The 19,737-nt window shown below is 39.0% G+C and overlaps 1 protein-coding gene across 4 annotated transcripts in view; it reads left to right on the top strand.

Annotated features, from left to right (window-relative positions):
* The window catches only part of LSM14A (LSM14A mRNA processing body assembly factor), a 62,122-nt gene that overhangs the window by 37,617 nt on the left and 4,768 nt on the right, over window positions 1-19,737 (top strand). For 2 of the 4 annotated variants that reach the window (XM_025854305.2, XM_025854306.2), the window contains exons 4-9: window positions 2,881-3,003; window positions 11,785-11,961; window positions 12,247-12,312; window positions 14,922-15,104; window positions 15,204-15,375; window positions 16,425-16,656. In XM_025854305.2, coding sequence (XP_025710090.1) covers window positions 2,881-3,003; window positions 11,785-11,961; window positions 12,247-12,312; window positions 14,922-15,104; window positions 15,204-15,375; window positions 16,425-16,656 — 953 coding nt within the window. The remainder of the gene's footprint in view (window positions 1-2,880; window positions 3,004-11,784; window positions 11,962-12,246; window positions 12,313-14,921; window positions 15,105-15,203; window positions 15,376-16,424; window positions 16,657-19,737) is intronic. The other 2 variants (XM_025854307.2, XM_073885424.1) reach the window with 1 other exon arrangement.

Raw genomic sequence — 19,737 nt, 5'->3', positions numbered from 1 at the left:
GCAGGGGCATTTGGTAACGTATGGAGACCTTTAGGTTCTCACAACTGGGGGATACTACTAGTATGTGGAGAGAGGCCAGGGATGCTACCTAACATCCTACGGTGCATAGGACAACTCCTCACAAAATCTCAGTAGTGCTGAAGCTGAGAAAACTGCTCTATAATGAAAACCACAAAATATTGCTGAGAGAAGTTAAAGTTCTAAATAAATGGAGAGTTGATCCAGGCTCGTGGGTTGGAAAACTCAGTATTATTTTTAAGGTGATATTTTTCCCAAAATTGATTTACAGAATAAACAGAATGCCAGTAGACATTTTAAAAATAGAAATTGACAGGGGGCGCCTGGGTGACTCAGTCGGTTGGGCATCTGACTCTGGATTTTGGCTCAGGTCATGATCTCAGGGCCGTGAGATCAAGCCCCGTGTTGGGTTCTGTGCCGGACACACAGCCTGCTTGGGATTCTCTCTCCCTCTGCCTCCCCACCCCCACTCCTGCTCTCTCTCAGAAAGAAAGAGAGAGAGAGAAATTGACATGCTGATTCTAATATTTAGTGGAAATACAAAACCTAGAATAGCCAAAACAGTCTTGAAGAAAGGGGGCATCTGGGTGGCTCAGAGAGTTAAGCGTCCAATTCTTTTTTTTTCTTTTTAAAGATTTTATTTCTTTATTTGACAGAGACATAGAGAGAACACAAGTAGGCAGAGCGGCAGGCAGAGGGAGAGGGAGAGACAGGCTCTCTGCAGAGCAGGGAGCCCAACATGGGGCTCGATCCCAGGGATCATGGGATCGTGACCTGGGCCGAAGGCAGACACTTAACCAACTGAGCCACCCAGATGCCCCTAAGCATCCGATTCTTGATCTCAGCTCAGGTCTTAATCTCAGGGCCGTGAGTTCAAGCCCTGTGTTGGGCTCTACGCTGGGCATGGAACCTACTTAAAAAAAAAAAAAAGTTTGAGGTTTGTATGTGGTTTCAAGATTTACTGTAAAGTTAGGGAAATCAGAACAGTGACTTAATGATACAAGGATAGACAAATATATCAGGAATAAAGAATAGAGAGTACAGAAATAGACCTACTTAAATACTCATTTAAAACAGATGCCAGTGCAGTTCAGTGGAGAGGGGCAAATCTCCTTAACCAATATGTATTTGGAAAAAATTAGCCTTGGCCCCTGCCTCACACCATATATGAAAAACAGTTTGAGGGGTGCTTGGGTGGCGCAGTCGGTTAATCGTCTTACTCTTGGCTTTGGCTCAGGTCATGATCCTCAGGTTCATGAGATTGAGCCCGACTGCACATAGAGTGGAGTCTGCTTAAGATTCTCGCTCTCCCTCTTCCTCTGTCCCTCCCCTCTGCGCTCACGCTCGGAGTCAAATCTTTAAAAAAAAAAAAATTTTTTTTTTTTTTTTTTTTTAGATAAACTAGTAGGCGAATTAGAGTAAGGAACTAGGTGTGGTACAACCAGGAACTCAGAGAAGAGATGGAGGAAACAAAGATACATAGAAGAGTTTGCTAACCAGAGGGCAAGCAGTGGGAGGTTGGAGGAGGTGAGGAAACCAGCATGCAGATAAGACTACATATGATCAGAGTGGCTTATGTCTTGGTCATTGCCTGGAAATACTAGGGATAATGGGATGGATTTAACTTCCCACAATCATTGAGAGCATTAGTCCCCACATTTCTGGTGATGTAGAAAGTTATGTTAGGCCTCTCCTGAACTGGCCAGGACTGTAGCCTGACTGGATTCTACCTCCAGGAGAGTCCCAGTGAATCTCATTATGAGATTCTGTGCTAGGTTCTGATGCCCTGTTTTAAAAGGGATATGAATAACTAGGATTTATTAAATTGGAGGGGACAGTGTTAAAGACTGGGACGTGGGAAGGTAAGTAGTGGTTGACGGAACTGGAGTTGCTTAGCTGGGAAATCAGAAGATTCCTAGAAGCGTGATCATGATCTTCAAATATTTAAGAGCAGACTGGTGAAAATAAGGAAAGTGGTGAGAAAAGAAGTAGACAGATAGGGGAGGGCCTGATAAACTGAGGTAAGTAATCTGAACTGTTTATCTTAAGGGCAGTGGAAAGCCATAACAGGGTCCTTAGCACTGTGGTAATGTGGTTATATCTGTATTTCACAAGAGATCATTCTGAAAACCACCTTCAGATTGGATTTAGAGGTGGGGGAGGAAGGGCTACTGAGATAGTTCCTGCTGGAGAAAACCTACATAAATTAAATATTACGTCAGAAGAGAACACAGCATAAGAAAAGTGAATGATCCATAAGGACTATAGAAATTTAGAGGAGATTGACATAACCTCATATAGCAAAGAATTTGGGCCCTTTCTAGGAATTTGTTGTTCATATTACCAGAACTTTTTGTGGTTGCTTTAGGCAAAGTGCAGTCCCATGGTACCATCCTGGAGGGAAGCATTAAAATGAACTGGAGTCCATTGGCTCCTTGGAAATGCTGGACAAGCTCTTCATAGACCTGTCTGCTAATTTGGCTGTTTGTGCAGATACTCGGTATTAAAATAATTACACCTTAATATTGGTGTAGAACGTACCATTTCTGCTACTTCTCTATCTGACGTCAGTCCTTCCTGTCCTATCTATGTAACTGCCTAGGACAGTGTTGCTGTTAAAAAATCGTTTGCATCCAAGGATGCTGGAGTATATATTGGTTTGTTTTTTCCATATAGTGTAAAAGATTTCTCAAACTATTTTTGATGCACTTTGGTTAATTTCCAAGATTATTAATCTGCACACATGTTGCAGGGGGGAGGGGTGGCAAGTTATCATCATTAAAATGGTATATTACTTTATATAATTGAAAGGTTTAAATTAAATATATATTTTTGTCATTTAAAAAAAAAAATCTCTTAAAGCTGGAAGCTCTTTGACATCCTTTGGAACAGAAACATCAAACAGTGGTACCCTATCCCAAAGTACTGCAGTTGGTTCTGCCTTTACACAGGATACAAGATCGCTAAAAACACAGTTATCTCAAGGTAAGCTGTTTTTTCTTTCATATATTTCCATTCCTAACATCTTTAGTGGTTTTTGTCTTTCTCTTTGAATGTAAGGAGCTTTTGCAGCTTGCAAATCACATGTATACTTTCTATTTGGTCCTTTTAAGATTTTTCTCCTAAATCTTGGAGAGTTGCTGTTGTGATAAATATATTATTGAATGACATCCACTATTTAGACTCTTTGCAATTCTGAGATCATAAAACTGGGAACCAGTGAACATTCTCTAAGTTTGAAACTTTCTTGCAAGGCAATTATATGACTTGTATATAATATTTAAATATATCAAATTAGTCCCAGACTCACCACGGAAAATGAATTATTCTTGATGAACTTGAAATAGCAGCTTAAAAGAACCAAACTATTCCTTACGCTGTTGGATCTTGCCTAGCATCCTCACAGGAGCTAGAGCAGTGGTTCTTAGTGTGGACCACCCACAACCAAATCATGTGGAGTGCTTCTTAAAAATGTAGATCCTGACAATTGCTATATCAGAATCCTTGGAGTTTGGCAATGTGCATCATAATTAGCTTCTTAAAGGATCCTGTTTAGGGCGCCTGGGTGGCTCAGTCGTTAAGCGTCTGCCTTCGGCTCAGGTCATGATCCCAGGGTCCTGGGATTGAGCCCCGCATCGGGCTCCCTGCTCAGCGGGAAGCTTGCTTCTCCCTCCCCCAGCCCCCTGCTTATGTTCCTGCTCTCGCTGTCTCTGTCAAATAAATAAATAAAATCTTTAAAAAAAAAAAAGAAAAGATCCTGTTTAATTTTTTTTATTTTTATTGTTATGTTAATCACCATATATTACATCATTAGTTTTTGATGTAGTGTTCCATGATTCATTGTTTGTTCGTAACACCCAGTGCTCCATGCAGAATGTGCCCTCTTTAATACCCATCACCAGGCTAACCCATCCTCCCACCCCCACCTCCCATGTTCAGGGCATAGATATTTACAATTGTTAGATCTTCTTGTTGGATAGACCCTTTAAGTAGGATATAGTGTCCTTCCTCATCTCTTATTACAGTCTTTGTTTTAAAATCTAGTTTGTCTGATATAAGGATTGCCACCCCAGCTTTCTTTTGGTGTCCATTAGCATGGTAAATGGTTTTCCACCCCCTCACTTTCAATCTGGGGCTGTCTTTGGGTCTAAAATGAGTCTCTTGCAGACAGCATATTGATGGGTCTTGTTTTTTAATCCAATCTGATAGCCTGTGTCTTTTGATTGGGGCATTTAGCCCATTTACATTCAGGGTAACTATTGAAAGGTATGAATTTAGTGCCATTGTATTGCCTGTAAGGTGACTGTTAACTGTATGTTGTCTGTGTTCCTTTCTGATCTTTGCTGCTTTTAGGCTCTCTCTTTGCTTAGAGGACCCCTTTCAATATTTCTTGGAGGGCTGGTTTCATGTTTGCAAATTCCTTTAGTTTTTGTTTGTTCTGGAAGCTTTTTCTCTCTCCTTCTATTTTCAATGACAGCTTAGCTGGATATAGTATTCTTGGCTGCATATTTTTCTCATTTAGTGCTCTGAAGATATCTTGCCAGTCCTTTCTGGCCTGCCAGGTGTCTGTGGATAGGTCTGTTGCCAATCTAATGTTTCTACCATTGTAGGTTACATATCTCTTCTCCCGAGCTGCTTTCAGGATTTTCTCTTTGTCTCTGACACTCGTAAGTTTTACTATTAGATGTCGGGGTGTTGACCTATTATTATTGATTTTTTTTTTTTTATTATTGATTTTGAGAAGGGTTCTCTGTGCCTCCTGGATTTTGATGCCTGTTTCCTTCCTCACATTAAGGAAGTTCTCTGCCATTATTTGCTCCAATATGCCTTCTGCCCCTCTCTCTCTCTCTTCTTCTTCTGGGATCCCAATTATTCTAATGTTGTTTCGTCTTATCGTATCACTTATCTCTCGAATTCTGCCCTCGTGATCCTGTAGTTGTTTCTCTCTCTTTTTCTCAGCCTCTTTATTTTCCATTATTTGGTCTTCTATATCACTGATTCTCTCTTCTGCCTCATTTATCCTAGCATTTAGTGCCCCCGTTTTTGATTGCACCTCATCAATAGCCTTTTTGATTTCGACTTGGTTAGATTTTAGTTCTTTTATTTCTCCAGAAAGGGTTTCTCTAATAACTTCCACGCTTTTTTCAAGCCCAGCTAGTATCTTTAAAGTCATGATCCTGAACTCTAGGTCCAACATCGTACTAATGTCTGTATTGAGTAGGTCCCTGGCAGACGGTACTACCTCTTGTTCTTTTTGCTGAGGTGATTTTTTTCATCTTGTCATTTTGTCCAGAGGAGAATAGATGAATGAGAGAACGAAATGCTAACAGGTTTACAACGTCCCCAGCAAATATACTGTATACAAATCAGAAAAGACCTCAAACCAGGGGAAAAGAAAGGGAAAGAAAGAAAAAAGAGAAAAAAAAAAAAAGATAAAAACAAAAACAGAACAATACAAAAAAAGCAGACTATAATCAAATATGATCAGGCTAGTGCATAGATCAGTGCCACACACTAGATTTTGGGCGTATTTTGGTCTGTTAGAAAAAAGTGCCTCCTAAAATTTTAAAGGAAGAAAGACATATATGTACAAAATAAGGGTTGATACAATGAAGGGATGGACGATGACTGTAAAATTATAAAAGATTTTATAAAAGGACTTCATAAGATAAGAAGTTGTTTGAAAAAAGATTTAAGAAAAATAAAAAGGAAAAAGGGAGAGTGTGATCAGGCAGGAGATTAGAACAAAGCCATACACTAGTGATTTAGGGTATTTTGATCTGTTAGAAGAAACTGTATCTCAAAATTTTAAAGAGAGAACAACTTATATATATATATGCCAAAAATAAGGGTAACTACTATGAAGGGATAAAATATGACTCTAAAAATGAAAAATAAAAAATGTTTTTTTAAAAAAAAAAGGGATGAGATGTTGGTTGAAAAAGGGAAAAAGAAAAATAAAAAAAAAAACAGTTAACAAAAATTAACTTTGATGAACTAATGAATCATGGTAAAAAAAAAAAGCCATGAATTCTATGTGCAGTATTCCCCTAGCGCTGGAGTTCTACCGTTCTCCTTGATCGGTAAACTTGGTCTTGGCTTGCTGGCTGTTCGTGCTGATCTTCTGGGGGAGGGGCCTGTTGCTGTGGTTTCCAAATGTCTTTGCCGGAGGCTGAATTGCCCCGCCCTTGTCCTCGGGTTTGCTCTCAGGAGCTTTTGTTTCCTGCAAGCTCTCAGTACAGCTTTGAAGGACCAGGGCAAAAATGGTGGCCTCCCAATCTCCACCCGGAGGAGCCGAGAAACTCGGGGCCCCGCTCCTCAGTGTGCCCCCAGAGAAAAGCAGTCACTCCCGTCTCCCTGGTCTCGGGCCGCACTCCGTGCTCACCGGCCTGTGACCGAGCGTTGCTATCTCTGGCACCCGACCCCGTGTGGAGTCTCCAAACCCAGCAGATCCCTGCGGTGCGTTTCCGCGCCGCTCCTCCCCGGGAAGGAAGGGGAGTCTCCCCAGCTCTGCCGCTTGTTGGGTCCCTGCTGGAGGAGCAGTGGCCCGACTGGGCCGCGGATCACAGTTTATGGCAACCCCGAGCTGAGAGCCTGCCCCTCGGCTCCATCTGTGCAGCCGGCTTCCCCGCTCCGATACCTGGGAGCTCTGCCGCACTCAGGCACCCCCGGTCTTTCTGTGACCCCAAGGGTCCTGAGTCCACAAGTCCACACTGTCCCGGGAGGATTTTAGCCACTGCAGCGACGTCCCTCAGCCGAACCAACTTCTAAAAGGTCCAATTTTGTGCTCCATGGCTCTATCACTTGCCAGAAGCGGCCGGCGGAGGCCCCTCCCCCGCCGTCTATCCTCCCGAATATCGCCTTGGATTCACTTCTCCACACGTCCTGCCTTCCAGTAAGTGGTCGCTTCTCTGTTCAGAGAGTTGTTGCTACTCTCCTCTTCAATCTCCTGTTGAGTTCGTAGGTGTTCAGAATGGTTTGATCCCTATTCAGCCGAATTCCTGACCAGACGAAATCTAGGTCTCCTACTCCTCCCTTAATTTTTTTTTTAAGATTTCATTTATTTATTTATTTATTTATTTATTGACAGAGGGAGAGAAAGCACAAGTAGGCAGAGAGGCAGGCAGAGGGAGAGGGAGAAGCAGGCTCTCCACTGAGCAGGGAGCCCGATGTGGGGCTCAATCCCAGGACTTTGGGATCATGACCTGAGCCAAGGCAGCCGCTTAATCGACTGAGCCACCCAGGCGCCCCTGTTTAATTTTTTTAAATCTATTTTTCTACCAGCCAGTTTTGTAATCTTCGGTGGTCCCAAGAGTCTATATTTTTTTTATCTGCAGCTGAAGTGGTTGTGTGTTTTTGTTTGTTTTTAATTCATTTGAGAGACAGAGATAGCATAGAGCATGAGCAGGGGAAGAGGCAGAGGGAGAGGGAGAAGCAGGCTCCCCGCTGAGCCAGGAGCCCGACGTGGGGCTCAATCCCAGGACCCTGGGATCATGACCCCAGCCGAAGGCAGACGCTCAACCAACTGAGCCACCCAGGCGCCCCTGAAGTGGTTGTTTTTGGCTCGTTACTTTATATGGATGTTCACTTTTAAATAAAACAATGTAGTCATTTCAGAAGGATGCTATAATCATCACAGGATAATATTGTTTAAAGCTGTTGAGGGTAAAACCAAGCTAATACTAAACATAATCCTATGTATCTCACTTTAGATGTTTTGAAATACTTACTGTCATACTGATTTAAAATAACTTAGTTTTTTTTAACATTCTAAAGATGTGTTGTAGATGAATTAGAAAATACAGTAAGTATAAGGAAGAAAATAAAAATAAAAACACCCATAGTCCCACTATCCAGAAATAACAAATAATTACTTTTTGTTGTATACACGTCAGACTTTTTTCTAGATTAATAGAAGTGTATATTTCTCTATAGCTCTTTTGGGTCTTTTTTCTTTTAAGAATTCTTTCTTACCCTGCAGGGAGCCTGCCTCTCCCTCTGCCTGCCGCTCCCCCTGCTTGTGCTTTCTCTCTCTGTCAAATAAATAAATAAATTCTTAAAAAAAAAATCTTTCTTAAATAAAATTCTTCAGTAAAATTCTTCATTTTTTAAGCATTAGTTTTCTAAACTATAAAATGGGACTTTAGGGGCACCTGGCTGGCTCATTTGGTGGAGCACATGACTTGATTTTGGGGTTGTGGATTTGAGCCCCATGTTGGGTTATAGAGATTACTTAAAAATAAAATCTTTATAGGGGCGCCTGGATGGCTCAGTCATTAAGTGTTTGCCTTCGGCTCTCGTCACAATCCCAGGGTTCTGGGATTGAGCCCCACATTGGGCTCCCAGCTCAGCAGGAAGCCTGCTTTTCCCTCTCCCCTTCCCCCTGCCTGTGTTCCCTCTCTCTCGCTGTGTCTCTGTCAAATAAATAAAATCTTAAATAAAATAAAATCTTCATAAAAAATAAAATAAAGGGGCACCTGAGTGGCTCAGTTGGTTGAGTGGCCAACTCTCAGTTTTGGCTCAGGTCCTGATCTCATGGTCGTGGGATCGAGCCCCATAGTGGGCTCTGTGCTGAGTGTGGAATCTGCTTCACATTCTCTCACCCTCTCCCCATCCCCTGCCCCACTCACGTTCACATTCTCTCTAAAGTAAATAAAACCTTAAAAAATAAATAAGAATAGAATAAAATGGGGCTCTATGGGTAAGTAACTTATTGTGAGAATTACATTTTTTAAAATGTATGCAGTGTCCTTAGCATACTGCAGATGTTATTTTAATCAGTAGTGAACATTAACCTTAATATTGAAGCACTTATTAAAATCATAAGTAAGGATGCCTGTTATCTTTACTACTCAGCATAGTTCTGGAATTTTTAGCTAAATCAGGAACACATGAAAAGAAATAAGCATAAATATTGGAATTGGTATTATTTGCCAGTGCAATTGAGAATTGCCAGTGAATTGAGAATTCACTGAAAAACCTAGAACTAAAGGACTGAAATGAGAGGTATTTAAATTCACACATATAAAAAGCAATAGTTGTTCTAAAACCTAACCCACTGATTATGTAATGGAGATAAAAGATGTCATAATAAAAAATAATAATTAAATATAAAATACATAACAAATATGGTAAACTTCTGTAGAAAATACAAAATGTAGTAGAGGAACATAAAAGAAGTCAGAGGTAATCAGAGAAATAGATCTTATTCCTAGATTTAAAGATTTAGTATTAGGAAGATCTTGTGTCTCATATTAATTAAATTTACTATACTTTTAATCCACGTGGAATAGTAGGAGAACTTAATTAAAAAGATACACAGACCTAAAAATAAACATGGAAGTATAGTTAGACATATTTTTCAAATAAAAGTAATGACATAGGGCTTACCTACTTGGTAATAAAGTACACATAAAGTAAAGCAGTGCAGGAATAAAAGTCAGAAATAGTTCCAAATATAAATAAGTGATTAATACATGATAAAGATATTCTTAAATTAGTAGAGGAAGGCTGGCTATCCAATAAGTGATATCAGGACAGACAACTGCCTGATCATTTGGGAAAAATAGATCTAGATTCCTTCCCTCATACTTTGGACTAAAATTTTAAATAGATTAAAATATTTAAAAATTTTTCAAGTACATATTATAAGAAAGAGGTATATTTATATAAAGCAGTAATGGAGAAAGTCTGGGACTCTGCATTTAAGTTTCATCAATGAAAACTGAACTTAACAAAATTAAAATACCTAGAGTTTTCTTCGAAATGGTAAGAATGTGCAGATAAGTCAGGGGGTTGTGTTTTTATTATGTCGAAACCAGCTTCTGGGTTTATTCCTAATGGTATGTCTAGCATTACCTGTATTTCCCTGTGGATAACACAGCTGCCAATAAGACTAGGAGACTTCAGTCACAAAGGTTTTGAAAGTACACAGCAGGGGACACCTGGGTGGCTCAGTTGGTTAAATGTCTGCCTTTGGCTCAGGTCGTGACCCCAGGGTCCTGGGATCGAGTCCCACATCAGGCTCCTTGCTCAGCAGGGAGCCTGCTTCTCCCTCTCCTTGCCGCTACCCCTGCTTGTGTGCGTACTTTCTCTCTCCTCTGATAAGTAAAATCTTAAAAAAAAGAAAGTACACATCAGATGAGTCCTTGCTTACTGTGATCGCCCCATCACTTGTGGTTCTACAACACTTGTGGGTCACAGGATTCTTTTCTGAAAAGAAAATTTTAGAAATTTATAAGATCGGAACACCTGGGTGGCTCAGTCGGTTAAGTGTCTGCCTTCGACTCAGGTCATGACCCCAGGGTCCTGGGATCAAGCCTCCTTTCGGGCTCCCTGCTCAGCGGGGAGTCTGCTTGCCCCTCTCCCTCTGCCCCTCCCTTCTGCTCGTGCTCTCCCTGATAAATAAAATCTTTTTTTAAAAAAAGAAAGAAAAAGAAATTTATAAGATCATTTAATGTAATATTATAAAATTGAACAATAGGCTTTTCAAAAAACTTAGCACTTGTTCTATAAGTAAATCCCTGTACAAGGTGATAAATGATCACAAAATGATTTCTCATAGGCCAGAACTTCTACAAACCACCATGATTCCCATTATAATCACGGAACATTGCACTGTTTCTCTTAATGGTAGAGTAAACTTTGGCATTAATGGCTGGAAATGGTGATATACATTTTTATTACGTACTTTAGATAACTATAAACATGGGAAAATTACTAATAGATGGTCCCTGAAGCATCTGGTGCCTAATAACCAATGCATTGTCAGCACTCACCAGTTCACCAGTGGTCGGAGCCTATGCAGCTATGCACTGGTGGGGAGTAACATTGCAGCATACTTGGAATTTTTGTTACTTGAAATGAGCATAATTTTCTTAAGCAAAACATATCCCGTGCAATATCATGAGATATGAGAGCACCTTGAGAAGAGATTTACCGCATACGTAGAGACAGAACATGATGGGAGCATCCAGTGTTCTATTATTCTGTCCATACTGTGACCAGGCTCTGAACTCATATAAAAGGAAAAATGGAATTTGTAAGTGCACAACTCATATTAAGCAAAAGCTTCCAAAAGATCTTTCAAATGGCCAGAAATGAATATGGGGCTACTCTGTTATTATCTGAAGGGTGTATTTGTTGCTGGCCTTTGAGTATTGACATAAAATTTCCCAAGCCCCTAGGATATTGAAGGACTTCACCTGTCTAACTTTCTAGTTCTTTACTTCCTTTATAATGGAAATGTATGGAGATAATACCTATAAATATAAAAAGTACTACTTTGGACATATCTTCAGAAAGTACTAAAAATTTTAGGTTACAGCCTCTGGAAATAATGTCTAAAGTGTCAATATAATCTTGTGGTTGTCATTATTGGGGAAAGCCTGCATCCTACCTGCATACAACATGATCTTTGATAATATTCCTGGGAAGTCTTGCCCAGGCAGCAATTTTTTAAAAACTTACTTAAATCTTATTCCACCAGGTAGAAATACAGAAAAAGTTCCGTTGGTTGGTTGGTTGGTTCGTTGGTTGGTTGTTGGGGGTTTTGGGGGTTTTTTCAGTGTTTCTTTCCTAGCCTAGTGACCCAGCGCACTAAAGATAACCAGTTTTAAACTCTGGTCTAATAAGTAGATGAATTCAGATTTGTGCTAAGGATTTAAATTGGTAGAAATAAAACCATAGACCTTTTTTTTGAGGGTCTAGATTATTTTGAAATCCCCAGAGGATAGGGTAGTTTCTTATCTTTTGGTTACGTTTTAGGTCGTTCAAGCCCTCAGTTAGACCCTTTGAGAAAAAGCCCAACCATGGAACAAGCAGTACAGACCGCCTCGGCCCACTTACCTGCTCCAGCACCTGTTGGGAGAAGGAGCCCTGTATCAACCAGGCCTTTACCATCTACCAGCCAAAAAGCAATAGAGAATCAAGAGCACAGGCGAGGTAGAACTTTAGCTATTTACTATTCGTTAATTGACTGATCAACATTTTCCATTCACCTTATTTTTTATTAAAAAGATTTACTGTATATGAATGATCCTAGAAGGTTTAAACTGAACTTGATAGAATGTTCAGTCTTTCAAACTTGACTCAAAAGTAGTGATGGTGGTGGGGGTATAGATTTTTTGCTTTTGTTTTGGGTTCCTTTGTTTTTCCCATTTTAAACTTTACAGAAAGTTTTTGATTTTGTGTCCTGAGCTCATTCCTGATTTTGTATATCTTTTATAGCTGAAGTACACAAAGTTTCAAGACCAGAAAATGAGCAACTCAGAAATGATAGCAAGAGACAAATAGGTAAGTTACTTGAATCTGAAAGCCATATTCTGGGCTTCTCAATTAAAAAGAACATTTGATGCATAATCACTATTAAAAAATGAAAACCTGCAGGGCACCTGGGTGACTTAGTGGGTTGAGCATCCAACTCTTGATTTTGGCTCAGGTCATGATCTTGTGGGTTGTGGGATCAAGCCCCATGTTGGGCTCTGCGCTCGGCAGGGAGTCTGCTTAAGATTCTCTCTCTCTCAAATAAATAAATCTTTAAAAAAAAAAAAATGAAAGCCTGGGGGTTGGTGATTATAAAGGACTAGCACTGGGGAGTTCATTGTGGTAACAGAACATTTCTTTATCTTGATTGTGGTAGTAGTTGTACAGATGTATACATATAGCAAAATGTTATGGAACTATATCTAAAGATACACTAGAAAATAAGTACCTGCAAAAACTGTTGAAATCTGAGTGAGGCTTATAGTGTAATTATATTGTGCCAGTGTCAATTTCCTGGTTTTGGTAATGTACAGTAGTTAAAATAAGATACTACCATTAGAGGGGAAGCTAGATAATGGGCATATAGGACCACTCTGTACTACTTTTTTTTTTTTTTTCAATTTTTTTGTGTCTAAATGTTTTAAAATAAAAGTTTTTTTAAAAAAATCACTATTATATTTCTGGAATAAACACTCGATGGGAGGCAGTTGTCTTTCAGTATATTGAATTTATCTGTCATTAAGATTTGTACACTTATATTTACATTGTTGTGTGGTTTCCTCTTTAGTACTGTCTTTTGTATTTTTTTACGTTTTTATGTCAGTTTCTGGTTAACATTATAAAATTTTTATTGTTTTCTGAGCTTTTAAGAGTGGATTTATCTGTACCTCGAAGGTTTGAGGTTTTCTCATTATAATTATTTAAGCCCTGAGTTTTTTTTCCTTTAAGTAATTGTTCAAGAACTTTAATTTTCTTTCATTGTTATTGAATTAATAAGACTGTACCTTTGTGTTTTGTAATCTATAACATCTATCCCCAGATTCATTTATTTTATCAATACTTTCAAATATATTACCAGAGAATAAATTTATGATTTTAAATGTCCAAATTAAAAAATAAAGGCAAGGTGTAATCACCTTATTTAGATAATAGAAAATGATCTTTCACTTAATTTCAGAAAATGTATACTGAATTTCTCCTGTACATTGCTGTATGTGCTGTGTGCCGTGGAATTCAGGGGTTTTGATTTGATTTGCTATGTTTCACTTTTTTTTATTTTGGAAAAGAGAACTTCTCTCTCAGAATAAGGTAATTGCCATACTACCATCATTTAAAAATCACATAAAGTAATAAATAAAAGTACCTTTCAGTGTGCTTCAAAATTCATCCCCCAAAGGTTCATTAACAGACTAGTGACTATTCTTTCAGGCATTTTTTCTTAATGATTTTATAAACATTGACTATACTTAAACTTTTTTTGTTTTTTTTAAGACGGAAAGATTGTGCTATATTTACTTCCTGGCTTGTGGCCAAGGTGTTTTTAATAGTGAAGTTGAATGTTTTAAACATCCTGCTTATCTAGATTTAAGTGTCTGGATATGCTGCTGTAGGTTTTTGTGGTTTGTTTTTTCAGACGTGGGCAATTTGCAGAACTTCAGCCAACACTGAACATAACCTGTCTGTTTCTGTGCAGTCACTTTCTGATCTTTGTCACTATGTATTAAACATTTCACATAATTATCATTGAATTCATACTCCTTTGTGCTCTGTTTCTTTTAACTCACATGAACTACTGTTCCATATTCCTCTTATTTTTTTCTTAACTCTTCCTCTTATGTTGGATATTTGGGTTCTCAAGTTTTTACTGTAATTTATGTTATTTTGCTATTGCTTTATCATACTTCATAAATCCTTTTAGCACAGTAGAGGAAGTAGATACAGGAAGATTTGAATAATATGAAGCCATTTAGAGGGAGACAAGAAAGGTGAAAGGAAGTGGTTGGAGTAGTTGAGACGTGGTGGTGCTTTTTGTTATCTGTGATATTTGTGCTTATTAGCGTTCATTTATTTTCTTATTATAAATCTTGGTTCCTGTGATACTTTCATAGAAGACTTCCTAAATTTTGAGAACCCACTACATGTTTGGCACTTTGTAGGAATTAGAACTATAAGCAGAGCAGAGCCCCTCCCTCAAGGAGTATGACAGTAATTTACTATAGAAGTCTTCAGAACAGTTTGGTTGTGCACTCTGTGAGAAACATGTATGTTTGGACCCCATAAGTATAAATTTCATGTGTGCTGTTCTCAGTTCACTATGTGTTCGGTTAGTGAAATCTCATTTCTTTTTTAATTTTTTTTTAAGGATTTGTTTATTTTAGAGAGAAAGAGTGTGTGTGTGTGTGTGTGTGTGTGTGTGTGTGTGTGTGTGTAGGGAGGGACAGGGAGAAGATCTTAAAGCAGACTCTCACAACCTGTGAGATCATGACCTGAGCCAAAACCAAGAGTCAAGCACTTAATCGACTGAGCCTCCCAGGCATCCCAATTTATTTTTATAAAAACTACAAATATAGTAATATGTATAAAAGACCATAGTAGTAGCTTCTGTCTTAAACCAGCTTATTCTTCCTTTATTGACATAGTTCCAGGTGCTCCTTCAGCTCCAAGGAGAGGGCGTGGGGGTCATCGAGGTGGCAGGGGACGATTTGGTATTCGACGAGATGGTCCAATGAAATTTGAGAAAGACTTTGACTTTGAAAGTGCAAATGCACAATTTAACAAGGAGGAAATAGACAGAGAATTTCATAATAAACTTAAATTGAAAGGTGAGTTTATTTTTCTATTCAGAAAATGTTATTTGGCTTGTGAATTGTGGATGTTTAATAAAAATCTTGACTTTCTGGTATGTGCTTGTTTTTCATTAGAGGATAAACTTGAGAAACAGGAGAAGCCTGTAAATGGTGAAGATAAAGGAGACTCAGGAGTTGATACCCAAAACAGTGAAGGAAATGCAGATGAAGAAGATCCACTTGGCCCTAATTGCTATTATGACAAAACCAAATCCTTCTTTGATAATATTTCTTGTGATGATAATAGGTACAGTCTTTTAAGCTTCTCTTATGCTCTTGGGAGGTTGAAGTATGAAATGATTTCCTATAAATTGACAAAGTTTAATGAATACTTAAAAATATCTAAGGACTACAATTTTTTAATGTGTTATTTTGCTAAAAGAAAATAATCCGTACTAAAATTTTCAGTAACATTACTCCTTATGAAGAAGGAATAACCATATACTTTTGTTTAGGGATGCATTGACATTTGGAAATTATTAATTAAAACAAAAGCATTCATCTAATATCTAAGTAAGACCTTTTACTTTACTCCTCTACAGTGTAGTTCAAATGAAGTCATGGCCAAAAAATGCTAATGTTACTTTGAAGTTTGCTGATATAGTAAAACTTCACCATATCGCAGCAAATGTGGATCCAGAAAATTGTCAGGTTAATTAAAGGATCCAGCATAACAGGAGTTCTAGAGTTTCTGCTATCCATTCCAAATTTTCCTTCTCCTTTCTGTAGTTTGGTGCCACCTGGTGGCAGTTGTCTGCTTCGGCGTAAATATGGAGGGGGATGATCTGATCTGTGTCCTGCTGTAGGACTGGGCTGTGGGACAACAGCAGTAGCAATTTAAACACTTGCTTCTGATATCAGGTCCAGGGATTGGGCTAGGAGCATACTAGGACCTTACTTTCCTAGCATACTAGGACTTACTTTCCTTCTCCCAAGCTTCCTGAGACAGAGTTCCCTTTCCTGGCTTTGCACTCTCTCACATTGGGGCTGAGGGGAGAACTAGTCAATTGCCAATCCTACTATATTTGAATTCCCATTATATTGGGGGCTGTTATGATGTTTGTTTCCTCAACTGTATTTGAAAGAAACTAACACCAGTCATATTTTCACATGAAGTTTAATAGAATATTATGGGAACATACTGCCATGGACAGTTTGTGATGACTCAGATAAGGTGCTTATTTTTATTTGATCTTTAGGATTTATTTATCCTTAATTTGGGAATTAGTGCCACATTGTTTTGCTGGAAAATGTTCTTAAACCCGATACACTAGAGATGATTTGTTCTTAAAACAGAGAACGGAGACCAACCTGGGCTGAAGAAAGAAGATTAAATGCCGAAACATTTGGAATCCCACTTCGTCCAAACCGTGGCCGTGGCGGGTACAGAGGCAGAGGAGGTCTTGGTTTCCGTGGTGGCCGAGGGCGTGGTGGTGGCAGAGGTGGTACCTTCACCACCCCTCGAGGATTTCGTGGTGGATTCAGAGGAGGTCGTGGGGGCAGGGAGTTTGCAGATTTTGAATACAGGGTAAGTATTATATGCTTTGGGGTTGGCATGCAGTTTTATGAAATTCAAAATGGTTTTATTTTGAGTGAATATTTTTAAGACATTTGTATAACTTCCAATTTGACTGTTTAATGGGGGATTAGGTTGTTTATGTAATTTTAGGGAGCAATAACTTCTTGGCTGATGAGTCCAAAGTTTTTAACTGTTTTCAATTGGAGGAAGTAAGAGATGAAATGAGATTGGGGTGGGAGGGGTCTTTTTTATTGTAGAACCATGGTTTTAGATTTCATGGACTAGTAAAATTTCCCCCAAAAATGTATTAGAAATTGATTTAGGGTGTTTTTTTTCTTTCTTCCTTTTTTTTTTTTTAGAGGCACGGGGGATTACTAAAGTATTTATACCAAAAAAGACTATATCATATTACCTTTATTTTATATTACAAAGTATGTTTTAACACCAAAAGAGTCTAGGAAGGACATACTCCAGAATGGAAAGCATCCATAGCAGCCAACATTTATATAGTACTTTGCACGTATTAGGCATTGTTCTAAATGTTTTTCACATATTAACTCACTTAAATCTCATGTAACTCTATAAGATAGTTCTGTTCTTATCACCATTTTACAGAAGAAGAAATAGGTATAAAGATACTAAATACCTTGTCCAAGGTCAGCTAGTAAGTGATGCTGCAGGGTCGTGAGCCTAGTAAGTTTGTTCCTGAGTCAGTGCTCTTAATTTACTTTTATGGAAAATTCAACTACATTTTCCCTGGTTTTCTTATTTTACCTTGGTCTTGAAAATATTGTGATATATTGGCATTTGAGAACTGCTGCTAGAAAACTATGTATAGTTTGTATATATGTGTAGTTAATTTATTGCAAGGAGTCTGTAGATGATGTCAGTGTCACTCTCCTAGTTTATTGATTTTTAGGTTCAGTAGAGAGGAAAGTTATATAATCACAGGATCAAAATCCCCTTGTAAAGAGATCTACTAGAATTACAAAGGGCAGCTGGAAACAAAAAGCCCTGCTGGCAGGAATTTTATTGTCCATTATTTGAAACTGGCCATTGTTGAGATCCCTCTTGAAGGATCGATGTTAGTGGCTTTGGGGTCTAGTCTGTTAATTCTGACACCTCTGATACTGTATCATTCATCCAAGACTACTGGAAATTAGCCTCAAGTCATTAGCTCAGGCTATTCAGCCGTCGTGGCCTGGTGCAGCAGCTGTAGGACATGTAATTTGCAAAATTGCCATTCTAGCTTGGAGAGCCCATTGCTTGTCACTATTATTGTTCTTATTACTGCCCTTGCCAGTGGCCTTTTGCTTATAGAATTCAAATATTTGCCCTTAACCCCTCTGAAGTATTTGACACTGATAACTGCCCACCCAACTTGGAATCTTTCTTCCTGGTTTTTTAAAAATACTGTTATTTGGGGTGTTATTGTTTTGTTTTGTTTTTCTTTTTAAAAATGACACCATGGGGGCGCCTGGGTGGCTCAGTCATTAAGCGTCTGCCTTCAGCTCAGGTCATGATCCTAGGGTCCTGGGATCGAGCCCCACATCGGGCTCCCTGCTCAGCAGGAAGCCTGCTTCTCCCTCTCCCATTCCCCCTGCTTGTGTTCCTGCTCTCGCTGTCTCTCTCTTTCTCAAATAAATAAATAAAAATCTTTAAATTAATTAATTAATTAATTAATTTTTTAAAAATGACACCATGTTCCAGGGCACCTGGCTGGCTCAGTTGTGACTTGATCTTGGGGTTGTGACTTTGAGCCCCATGTTGGGTGTAGAGATTACTTAAAAATAAAATCTTTTTTTATATATAAAATCTTTAAAAATAATAATAATAACACATGTTCCTCAACACAGCCTGTAAACACTTCATGATCTATTTCTCCAGTTCAGAAGTCTTGTACTGGCTCTTGTCCTTGTTGCCATTGGGACTCCCCTTTTCTTTATTTAGTCTGCTGCAGATATGTGGACCACCTTCTTGCTCTTGTTCAGTGCCAAGCTTATTCTTATCTCAGGACCTTTTCACCCATTCCTTCTGCCTAGAATGTTCGGTTTGCTCCTTAAAAGCTTTCATGCGCAGGGCGCCTGGGTGGCTCAGTCAGTTAAGCATCTGCCTTAGGCTCTGGTCATGATCCCAGAGTCCACGAGATCAAGTCCTGCATTGGGCTCCTCACTCTGTGGGGAGTCGGCTTCTCCCTCTGACCCTCCCGCCCCAAATAAATAAGTAAAATCTCTTAAAAATAAATAAAAGCTTTCGTGCTGATGTTTGCGCTTGCTCTTCTTCCCCTTTCTTTCTTGTCCCTACCTCTCTCCCCTCCCCTTTTGTGAGCTTGTTGATACGTAGCTTTTAATCAGTTTTCAGCTTGGACCTTGTGTGCTTCCACCTGCATTTCTCCATCTTTATCTGCTTTATGTCCTTTGACTAACTTAAACTTGACCTTCTTCAAAATGACCTTACCATCTTCTTGCCTTCCCACCACCCCAGCATCCACACTAACAGTGTGGCACAGCCCCTTTACACATTACCACATTTGTTCCTATTCGATGTCCCTGCGTACTACCATAATAACCCACTAATTGGTCTGTAGACATTCAGTCTCTTTACCTCACTTCAGGCATATCAGCTACCTGTTGAAGAACCTGTGACAGCTCCTTGTTGAAAACCACATTGACTCAACTTGGCTTGAGAAAAAGTACATTTAAATTAAACTTGGATCCTGATGAGAATTCTAGTGATTGTTGCTAGTGTGACTTCAGTTGAGTTGTTAAACCTTTCAGGCCCTCAGTTTTTACGTTTTTGGAAACAGTTACACTTTTATCAAATACACATTTTAAAGATCATTAAAGCCTCAGAGTTGGGAAGCATCTGAGAGGTCTGAGCTTCTGGCCAAGCTGTGAGTTCTAACGTATCCCTTACAGGGGCTGGCAGCTTACTTTTACTAAGAGGCATCCATCCCACCCCAGGAATGGTCTAATTAGTAGGATTTCACAGTGTGGGTGAAGATCTTTTCCCCTTATCTTCACTCTTAGTTTAACTCTACCCTTGTAAACACACAGAATATACATACTCCTCTTCATGATAATTCCGCAG

Source organism: Callorhinus ursinus, unplaced genomic scaffold, assembly GCF_003265705.2.
Source record: "Callorhinus ursinus isolate GAN/ISIS: 27379988/994484 unplaced genomic scaffold, GSC_fseal_2.0 scaffold61, whole genome shotgun sequence".
In the NCBI taxonomy this organism is placed as follows: Eukaryota; Metazoa; Chordata; class Mammalia; order Carnivora; family Otariidae; genus Callorhinus; species Callorhinus ursinus.
This window is presented reverse-complemented; position numbering and strand designations above follow the sequence as displayed.